Genomic DNA, 11,357 nt, shown 5'->3' on the forward strand with positions numbered 1-11,357 from the left:
CTGCATAGTCACGTTACCTGTCATTTACAATAGATAAAGTTCTTCGATGACGCCTGAAGAATACGCAAAGTATGTCTGTTCCGGGAAAATTTAGGCGCCCAGAACGAACACGTACTTCTAAGCGATATTGTCAAGAAAAGCTGTGCTGTCCTACGGAGCATTCAGAGGCTGTCCTTTATTGTGAACAATGCAACAGTTTGCAGTGTGTTCGATGTGAAGACAGTCTACACAATCACAATGATGTCAAGTATCAGTTTCATGACAGGCGAAAAATAGAACAACCGCCATCAGAGCAACTATGTCAGATAGCCAGATTTTCTACTAGCATTGCCTGTAAGCACAAAAATTACGCTGATATTCGGTGTGAGGATTGTAAGCTGAATTATTGTTTTGATTGTAATGAACTTGCCCATCCACTCAATTCCAAAAGAAAGTCACACATACGTGTTTCATTTAAGGATTTCAGAAAAAAGGAACATCAAGATGCGCTAGCCAACCCGATTAAGCCTCTGTCCCCAGTTGATCTGACAGACGACAGTTTGACATACGTCTCTCTCCCGCAGGAGGTAGGGGAGAGCATGAATGACTTATCATTTACAAGTGCACACAGTGATCAGAGTCATCACAGCATCCCGGATGTTTGCATGGACCTCACTGGGCAAGTGGACCTGAACTTACTCAAAGAGAGTATGATGGAACCAGAAGACACTAGCCTGCATAAGGACTGTCACAGTTTCTGTTTGGCAGACGAACATGAAACACTAAAGGCATGTGTGCACAGTTCACTCTTGACTCATCCATTAATTATGCATGTTTAGGATGGGGGTGAGAGGGGATAGGCAATAAGTTTTAATGATATGTTGAATGGAGACAGATCATCATTATGGATAAACTCTTTCTCACCACAATTAGTCACTGTCAGTAAAATAAATCAGTGGAACTAAATGTATATGTAGCTTACAAGTAACATCAACATGGTGAGAATGTCTTTTTTTTCTAATGTTATTTGTTCTCTTTTGACAGGTTACAGATGATCTTGATTTTAAAGAAAAGCTTGGATGTGAAGAAGGAACAGCTGTCAAAGTGGTGTCAATTTTTGGAAACACAGGAGATGGGAAATCATTCACACTGAATCATACATTCTTTGGTGGGATAGAAGTGTTTAAGACATCTGCCTTACAGGCCTCATGCACTGTTGGAGTATTTGCAGCTTATGATCCTGTGAATAAAACCCTTATTGTGGACACAGAAGGTTTGCTGGGTGTCGCCTCAAATGAAAACCAGAGAACTCGCCTTCTACTCAAAGTTATGGCAATATCTGATGTTGTGATATATCGGACACGTGCAGAGAGACTTCATAACGACCTCTTCTACTTCCTTAGCAATGCTTCAAAGGCCTATATTCAGCATTTCAAACAGGAGCTAGAAGCAGCGACAAAGCGGTGTAAAATGAACTTATCCCTTTCTAATCTAGGACCAGCTGTGGTAATATTCCACGAGACTCAGTACACAGATGTTTTGGCACAAGGTATGGGTTCAGTCATCTGTCAGTGTTACTCGTAAGAAGATGTTTTTTGTGTTCAGCTTTATCCACTATAGCGTACTTTGTGGCTTTCCATCCCTGGCTTTGTAAATAGATTTATGATATATGAGTGAGCTTTTTAAGAAAGCAAAGGTGAAGTTTTTAAGATCGAATCTGGAGAATAAATAAAACAAGGTCATGTAAGAGCCACATTTAAATGTAGGCGAACTGTTAATTTGCACAACACATGGTGTCGGGCTGCACTCATATTATAGGACAAGACAGCACCTGGCTGAAACATATTTCAGGCGAAAGCAGGATACTCAAGCTTTCGAAAAAGTATCATACTTTATTATTGTGATAAGATTTCACCGAGTAACCTGTGGAACAATATAACAATGCTGCACATATGGCTGGTTTGAATTGAGGCAGCCATCTTGAGAATTTTATCCAATGAAACACACTGCTATCAGATTGTGGGACACAAGCTGTGACGTAGCCTTTATCCATTCACTCCATGTAGTGACATATGATAACACACAACTACTGCATAAGACATTATTTTGAGATCATTCAAAACAATTTAGATACTTGTAGACGAACGTTTCACACAGTGTTATAGGACAGGTCTGTAGCATTTACGGACCACCACAGTTGATTTACAAGCCGTGTGATATTCAGTGATGGCCTACTTAGTCATGCTGCTCAAATAATACAATTACATTTTTTGTCGTTTATTTCTGTGGTTTAGTCAGCAGGTTCTAAATAATAAATATCAGAGACACTGCTAAATTCATTATAGATGCCAAAGGAATATGGGAATGAGAAGACAGCATCTGACCGCACAACGCTTAAAATTAATCAAATCGTATGGTATACATGTAATTTTTTTCTCTGAATTTATTAGAACTGAAGTTTACCTCTTTTCTTACATACAATATATGTTTTATGTTTTCTTTTATAAAATACAGTAACTTTGTTGAAACGCTGTGTATTATTCAAGCCAAGGTGCTTTCTCTGACGTCCGAGATAACTAGGTCAGCTCTCATCTTAAAAGCCACCACTACAAAATTGAAACATAAAACCCAGTGACAGTCGAATGCCTAGATCAGCCCTAGTTATCCATTTGCTTCAGAAATGAGCATGAATCTATTTGTACAACAATCCTGTTATAATTTTGCAACATTAATAGGGCTCAAAATCACCAGCACAACCAACAACCCCTCCGAAAGGGTACAACCTGAACCAGAAATACCTCGGCCATGCATCTGCAAGCTGTGGAGGAAATATCCTTCTCGTATGTCCAATTTCGGAGAAAGCTATTTATCACTTGGTCCTTCATTGTTGAAGTCCCCAACTTTAATCTGCCATAGGCTACTACTTAAACTATTATACAGGAAATACCTTTGACGTCAAAGAGCTAGAGTAAACATGATGTCACCTTGCTGTCGATAATAGATAGTTGCCAGGTACTGGACAAAGGGTGATGTTTTCCTGTAGGTTCTACCCATTTAGGCTCAACATTGTATTTGTTTTCTCTGTCACCTGAATTATCACTTCATCTGTTTTTGGTAGATACTGAGAGAGTCTTACGTCAACGTTTCCGTGATCTAGACTGTAATCTGGATGCTTTCTGTGACCTTAAGTACGTAGGCACCAGAACAATGTCCTCTCCCACAGACTTTAGCCAGCTGAGGGTGGTGGTCAAGGATCAGCTGGACAATAACTCCATCAGAGCTCCACGGAAACCAGAAGTCATTCTACAAGCTTTGAAGGTGAGAAGGGTAGAAAAATGATAAAAGGTGCATGTTATCATGCACAATTTAATATTACATGGACATATATTTATGGATGTGTTGTGAGCTTGTGTATTCTGGTCATATAACTTTAAAGCATTGGTAAACATTGGTTTTATTATTTTAATTGATTACAGGTACTGAATGATAAATTCAGTGGTGATATAGAGAAGTCTGTTCCAGACAGTTTTCCTGATGAATATTTTACTTGTTCCTCATGCTGCCAGTCGTGTGGGTAAGTTATAAATAGTTACAAATACCTGCGATTTCTTTTGGTACAGCATCATGTGTTTCTCTCAACTTTTTTTCTTTTCCCCAATCCACTCTCATCAAACTAAAATAGCTGTGGAGTAAATTTTTTGAAATTCATTTGCTTTGACCCTTTGCCTTTCCAAGGGAGGTGATTAGTAGGTATGAACAACATTACTTTCAACATTCAACTGCTTTCATGACTTCAGTACACGTATGTATGTATCTATGTTCGTGTATTTCAGAACTCGGTGTGTGAACACAATGAATCACCTGGATGAGATTGAACATCAGGCCATGTCTGGCTCAGCCTGCAAATATCAGCACCAGTTTGATAACAAGGTCTATCTCTGTAAGGTAAGGCATTCTTTTGGTATTGGCTTCATTAATATCCTTAAATCAAGGGTGGAAGTGGACAAGGTATATATACTAACTCCTTGAATAAAGTTAAATGAGAGTGTAATCAGTGGATAAAGTCCACGAAGTGATTGAAGGAGCAGTTGTCTTGAAAAGTGAACCTTTCTACATCAGTTTTACTTTATTTCAGCTGTGACAGATTGCCGTCAGCTAGCAAGAAAACATAAATGTTTCACCTTTGTTGTTTTGTTTGTTTTATCTCGGGTGTGCATAACCTAAGCTCCATGTACATTTTGTGTGTTAACAGCACTGTCATCTAGCTGGCAAGAAGCATGTGGTGGTTCCAAAGACTTCCTCTTCCTCAGATGGCAGCTGGGTGGGGCTGGTGAAGTATGTGTGGGCAGGGTAAGTAGCCATTCTAAGTCTAACTTGACACATACAAGTCAGTAAAGGACATGTACATCTGAAAACTGTAGTCATTGATAGTAAACCTGTACTCTGTGGGCATATTGTATTTTTGAGAACAAATAAATGTAATCTGATTTTTTCTGTCGAGTATTTATCTGTTTATTTGATTGGCGTTCAACTGCCCTTTAAAATAATCCCACTTCTTATTGGTGGAGGAGTCCAGGCAGTTCGTGGAAAAATACAAGAACACAAAAAGCTACAGCCGACTCAGCAAAGTGGAGGATTAAAGCAGGCATCCTCATTGTTTTGGGGGCTCTTTAGGGGGTGGCTCTCTAGGGGCTGTGTGTAAATTGTCAGGTGGTTAGTGTAATGTGTAAGAGTACCAAAAGTCAAATATAGTGTTGCATTTATTGATGTATGTGGTATATATATATATTAATACACAGCTTGTACCTCTTGATTACATTCTTAAGATAAAGTTTTGTCGTGCCTGTATGACGTGGGTGTGTTTGGTGTCAGGTTTGTGTTGGAGTGCCCCAGCTGTGGAATTATCTATAGAAGTCACCAGCACTGGTATGGGAACAAGGAGGTGGAGAGTGCTGTTCATGTGGAAGTTAGACATGTTTGGCCAGGGGTAAGACTCATCATGTAGATAGGAAGTCAGTAACAGTTATGGTAAATGACATAAAATTTTCACAATCAGATAAAACCTTTAAATGTTCAGCTTAGATTTGGGTGAAATTTTAGGTCTCTTATCACACCCTGAAAGAAAATATAATTAGCTCAAAGACAAACTGTCATACTAGATTATGACTTGCAGACTGAATTGTGGCTCATAAATACAAGCATTCAGACTGAAATGTGGCATGTACGTGTAAATACAAGTATACAACCTATGATACCAGATTATGGTTAGGAAAGTCAAGGTGCCATAATCGATTATGTCTTGGAGATACTGAATGCAGTACTTCAGCATGGCTAGGAAAAACTGGAATACTGTATGGTAACTTAGAAATACAGACTATCATACTGGATTGGTGATCTAGAATGAAGCTAAGAAACATGTAACAATTATATTGTGTGCACAGAGAAATATAATCATGTTGGATGGTTTATTAAACTTGTTTGTGATTGTTCCATAATATTCATGTTGTGTCGAGCAGTAACGTGTGATTGTCTTAAAGGTTATCGTCTTCAGCTGATAGGGCTCTGTAAAAACGGGAGATTCATTCTGATGGGAGTCACACCATATTCTCCCATGTGTTTTGTTGTTTCTGATCACAGTTTTTTGGTTTTCAGAGCAGCCTGGTTCTACAGGGAACACACAACGCAGCAAGGAAGCTGTTAGACAGTCTCCACCTGGTGGCAGACACTGTCAGCAGTGTAAGCTCTAAGCCAACCAGGGCTGTCTCCCATTGGATGGCAGATCAGATCGCTCCAGAATACTGGGTTCCGAATGCTCAGCTTACTGTGAGTTCACAAACTGATCATCTCATTCCGTGCCATTGTATTCATCATTCAGGACATTTGCTTGTCAAATTGTGGGATGTTTTATATATGTAATACATAACTAGTGTAAATCTTAAAGTTCTGGCCGTACTTGGGAAGGTCTGCCAGCAACCTGTGGATGGTCTTGGGTTTCCCCCGGGCTCTGCTCGGTTTTGTGTAAGTGAAATATTCTTGAGTACGGCGTAAAACACCAATCAAATAAATAAATAATAAGTAAATCTGAAAAACAATTTATCCAATGAAGTTAAGGTGGGGTGGGAGTGGGTGGGTTGGTGGATGGATGGAGTCACCCTGTCTGTCCGTAGACACGATTTTGTCTTTGCATCTCCCAAACTACTGAGCTGATTTCGATGAAACTTTCGATGAATCTTGCCTATAATCTGAGCTTATGCTTGGCAGTCAGGTGATTGTTTCATCAGTGCACACCATGAATGGCCAATGCAACAATCTCTTTGAAGCCAAACAAAGCATCAGGACTTTTTTTTTTTTAGGTTTTCTTAATTTTCTTTCTTTTATATTGAAAGTGTTGGCAGATGGAAGAGGGGTATTTTGGACATCCGGGTCCTAGTTCAGCTTTTGTTTTGCCATCATCAGTATTTTGTTAAATGAATACTGAAATACTTGTATTAAAATCACTTGTGTGATGGATCACATCTTGGAAAATTTGACACATAGTATGTAAATTTAGGATAATGTCAACACTGTTATGAGTGTCAACCCTTTCACTACTCTCCTAAAATGCTATAATATTAGGAGAGCTCTGTAATTTTGGAAGTCTATGGGTGTGTATAAATTAAGTTTAGAATAAAGACGATAAAATGTTTTTTACAGATAAACTGTTTTAGGTAATAAGTTCCATTTAAAACCATAAAAAACGTTAAAACCATGTTCATGTTTGTCTTTACTTCAGAATTGTTACAGCTGTAAGAAGGTGTTCATGGACCATGAACAGAAGCACCACTGTAGGGCGTGTGGTCAGGGATTCTGTGATGACTGTTCAGCCCAGAAGAGACCAGTGCCCGAGAGAGGTTGGGGAAACACCCCAGTACGAGTCTGCATGGCGTGCTACGAGCCCAGCAAAATGACAGGTAAATGTATGCCATTGTCTATGAACAGCTCAGGAGTTTTTCATAATTTTGTCCATTTTAAACATTCTGAAATCAAACTTCTTACATGGTTTCACCAAGATATTTTAACAGGTTTTGGGCTGTTTTGTCCATTTCAACAAAATTATGCCCATTTGTGTTCTTTTGTAGACTTTGATGTAGCTTAAGCTGCTCAAACCAGCACAGAACATAAGCCTCCAGAATGCTAGTACCAACTGTTTACTGTTGTTTCCAGACTCTAATACCAGTACAGGAAGCGACTCCCAGGTGACAGCGCGTAAAGTTGGGGAGGCAGTCACAGGTACCATTGGGGCTGTGGCCTCGGCTATTGACTATCCTCTAGGTGAGTATCAATGGCAGGGAGAGCTTAATTGGAAGACTGGTCCCCACAAGCTTCTGATTCTCTAAAACATGAATGGCAGGTTAGAAGGGATAATTGGTTAGAAGAGTGTAGCAGTGCAGAGTAAATGATGTAAAATTTTGTCTTTGAGTGGGCACAGGTACCCTGATTTTGAGAGTTTTGTTGATGGTAGAAAGGCGTTCGAAGTTTGTTTGGAAGGTAGGATGATTCTCTACTGGAAAAATGTAATTTTGATCACCAAAAGCAATAGTTAATGACATTAATTTGACCCTAAAAATGTACGGTAATCATTCATCCATGATTTTATCAGTATGTTTTAACCCCACCAAAATGAGCAAGCAGGTATATCATGCTGGGTTTTACATCCACAGGCATTTTGAAGGACAGTGTTCGGCCTGTGTACTGGATTCCTGATGAGCAAATCAAGACATGCTACGTGTGTTCAGTGGAGTTCGGACCCAAACTGGCGATCCACCATTGTCGGGCATGTGGGCAGGGTGTTTGTGTGGGCTGTTCCCCGAATAAGAGGGCAGTACCCCTGAGAGGGTGGGATTACCCTGTCAGAGTCTGCACTAAGTGTGAGGCAAAGAAAGACAGGCTTTGAGACTGAACTGTAGCCAAGAATGGCAGTCTGTAATATTGTATTGTGGCCAAGGAAGAGAGACTAACACTGCGTTGTGGCCTAGAAAGCAGAAGTGTAACACTGCATTGGGGGGAAGAAAGAGAGACTGTAACACAGCATTGTTGGAAAGAAAGAGTGACTATAACACAGCATTGTGGCCAAGAAAGAGTGACTGTAATACTGCATTGTGGCCAGGAGTAACAGCTTGTAATACAATGCAGGCCGACTGTACTACTTTACTGCATTGTGGGCAGGAAAGACAAGCTAGTATAACTGACAAAAAGAGGATAAAAAATGAGAGTGTAATTGACAAAAAGTGGCTGTAATGTGGAAATGTAGTTGACAAAGAGAGGCTGTATGAACATAGGAGTGCAGCTGACCTGTAGTCGGGTAATATTATATGGTGGCCCTGAAAGACAGTCTATGAAACTGGATAGCTAAAGCTAGACTAAAACTCAAATAAGGAACATATAAAATTTATAGCCAAGAAAGACTGTGTGCAATATTCAGGCATGATTTGGAAACACAATTGAAAGTGTTTGTTGAAGGCAATGGTGTTATAAAGCAAGGACAGTCTGTACCAATGAGGTGTGGGCATTCATAGATCGGTTTACATGGATGTAGTTGTACAGCACACCATGTTATCACCGCAGGACTGTTGCAGAAGTTCTCCATATCAACCATTTAAAATTTGGGTTCATTTTATGACATACATTACAGGTGGTGAGAATTAGCCACCTTGCATTGGGCTGTTTACTTTAATTCTTTAACATTTTTGCATGTTTGCAAGTTGTTTATTCAGGCATATTCTGAAGGTAATATTTTGTGTAGACTGATAAAATGATGCTTCTTGTGAAGCCTTGAAATTGGCTGATCCAACTGATGTAGTTTTGTCTCTGAAGTTAAATTAGAAATGTGCATATGTTGCACTGAACGTTGCTCTTTCATATATGCAAAAAGGTTGAGGAATTAGGGTATATTTCCCATAATTTCAAAGGGAAACAGAAGCAGCATTATTGTTCATTGTGTGAACAAGCCTAAGCTTATCAAAATTACTAAGACTGTACAACATGTGCACACACAAGGCAGCACCTGTAACATGGGATGTCCTGCATGTATCACCACTGTCCATCAATCAGTCGCAAATCGTTGCCTTTTAAGCTTCAAGTCAGAATTTACAATGTCAACATGTAATAATTGTATGACACCGGCACATGTGATTGTAACACCAGTATTAGAAGGTCAAATGGACATCATTTTCTAAAATAATGAATCAAAATTCTCAATCAAAAAGCCAGTTGCTTATAAATACTGGTAAAAGTATGTGATGAGAGAATTTGTAAAGAAAAGTCACATTAGGCTTCTGTTATAGTACATGATAGCCCCAGTGTGAAAAATATTTTAAACTGTGATTTAGGTGAACAGATCATATAGTCAGTGGAGATGTTGAATTCTCATGTGATACTAAGAAGCAACATGCGAGTGTTGTTTTTATGTTTAACCCTACACGTACATGTATGTATATGTTTGTCAAGCTAGGTCCTAAACATTCCCTAAATATCTATTTTAAGTTTGATTTTTTCTGAAACAATGCAGGATTACTTCTGTTAATATTCGTTGTTGTGGGTTAATTTTCTGATTTTCACCTTGGCTACTGGGCATAAGAGTAAGAAAGTCATACAAGGAAGGGACATCACTCTGCTATCAGTATGTCTATCATCACCTAAACAGGTTACTGGTTGGCTAGTTGTAAGTAGGCCTATACTATGACTAACTTGAATGTGCCAATGAGGCAGTCAAATGATGGAGATGCCTTCCTAATAGGACTGAAATAACATTAAGCCCTAAGCTGCATGTTAGCAGTCTTGTAAATGATTGGTTTCCAAGGTAAATGCAATTTGCACCCTGTATCCATCTGTTTTCTGCACAAGTGCTCCTTTTGTTTTCTGTAATTATTATACCATATTTAAATGATATTTTAATGTTATTTACACAGATTTGCATTCACTTTTATTGGTACTGTAGTACAGTATTTGTATATTTGGCAGAATTTAGAAAGCTTCTTGCGTCAAGCAATGTGTTATCCTGATTGAGTTATTAGGCATGCACATGTAGTGGGCTCTCTTTGTTTTGGCTTCTTGATTTTCGTGTAATGTTATTTACTGTAATACGTGTAGAATATGAATATATGTACAAAGTATTTCAAATGTTCTGTTGGGGCAGTTTGTTAATCTGTATCTTATACATGTACAAATGTCAATGAGTAGTTATAGCATTTTATGCCTTTGGTGCTCAGTTGAGACCGGTGCAATGATAGTCTTAATGGTAGTGGTACAGTTACATTCACTGAGGTAGTAATTCTGTGATAAAATGCTTTCTGGAGAGAATCACACTCACCCTTCCAGCTCTGGAGGTAACAAATAATTTTTATCAAATAACTGAAAAAATCACTTCATGTAACTTTTTGACCCGCTTGTATTTCATGATATATTTTGCTGATTGCCGAAATTGTTGTCGATTCTGTTTGCATAATCCATACAATAGGACATTAACACCGTAAGTATAGCAACTCTACAAGATGAACATTTGGCAGATATTATTGGTTTATGGAATGTAGCAACGTGTATATGTTTGTAACAAAAAATGCAACTATGCATGTTGATAATATTACATAGGACTGAAAATATATTGTTTTCATTGGAAATAGATCTCTCTAACCTGATGAGGGATGTAGTTGTTTTTAGCACAAATATAGTAGTCATGCATGTGTTTTATTCCTTGTGATGAGCAAAAATCTCCAGGTATACCCAGTCCTTTTCAAGGCAATAGCGCATCCACACTAAAACATTTGATGGAACACCCTTCTTATTTAGTACAGGTAGCACAGATAATCCGCAATATACTGTTGCCCCTTGCTTTTATCGGTGAGAATACTTCTCAGTAGAGGTGATGAATACTGCAATTCACCCTAACTTTGGCATTATTCTTCGTTTTACTGGATTCTGATTAATTCATCCACCTCAAGAGATTTGATTAATTTCTTTTCGCAATACTTTATTAAAGGCCTTATTTGTTTCTGATAGTGCATTTTAACACACCGAAACTTTCGCAGATGGGCACAAAGCATACAGTAAGTATGTGATGTTTAATGCTAGGTTAGATGTATGTACAAATTAAGACATTGCAGACAGACAGCTAATAGTCATTCATGTAGGTTCATGTAGATGTTAATTTTACTTTCATAAATCTTATTATTTCCTTCCCAGAGCTTCCCCAGTACTTCAGACCATGCGCATCTGTACATGTATTTATCATACCAGTAATAAAAGAGTAAATGATGTCTTGGATTTCATGTGCCTTATTTTTTATGATGTTGATACATTGGCGCTAGGCGATTGAAACCTGGTTTTGAATTTGTATGTATTCC

General features: G+C 38.6%; 1 protein-coding gene across 1 annotated transcript; it reads left to right on the plus strand.

Moving 5' to 3' along the window:
* The first annotated feature begins 40 nt into the window (after positions 1 to 40).
* Positions 41 to 9,208, plus strand: LOC135466304 (zinc finger FYVE domain-containing protein 1-like). Its single transcript, XM_064743723.1, has 11 exons — positions 41 to 767; positions 1,024 to 1,528; positions 3,098 to 3,297; positions 3,456 to 3,553; positions 3,813 to 3,924; positions 4,232 to 4,329; positions 4,852 to 4,966; positions 5,632 to 5,802; positions 6,752 to 6,929; positions 7,183 to 7,290; positions 7,680 to 9,208. The coding sequence occupies exons 1-11, from the start codon at positions 72 to 74 to the stop codon at positions 7,910 to 7,912; spliced, it is 2,514 nt and encodes an 837-aa protein (XP_064599793.1). The 5' UTR covers positions 41 to 71; the 3' UTR covers positions 7,913 to 9,208.
* The last annotated feature ends 2,149 nt before the right edge of the window (positions 9,209 to 11,357 follow it).

This window comes from Liolophura sinensis, chromosome 6 (assembly GCF_032854445.1).
Source record: "Liolophura sinensis isolate JHLJ2023 chromosome 6, CUHK_Ljap_v2, whole genome shotgun sequence".
NCBI classification, from domain to species: domain Eukaryota; kingdom Metazoa; phylum Mollusca; class Polyplacophora; order Chitonida; family Chitonidae; genus Liolophura; species Liolophura sinensis.

Excerpts from the sequence above, each read along its gene's own strand:
- LOC135466304 (XM_064743723.1), top strand. The coding sequence starts at position 72 with ATGTCTGTTCCGGGAAAATTTAGGCGCCCAGAACGAACACGTACTTCT. Across the intron at positions 1,529-3,097 it reads CACAGATGTTTTGGCACAAG|ATACTGAGAGAGTCTTACGT; the intron begins GTATGGGTTCAG and ends TGTTTTTGGTAG. Across the intron at positions 5,803-6,751 it reads TTCCGAATGCTCAGCTTACT|AATTGTTACAGCTGTAAGAA; the intron begins GTGAGTTCACAA and ends TCTTTACTTCAG.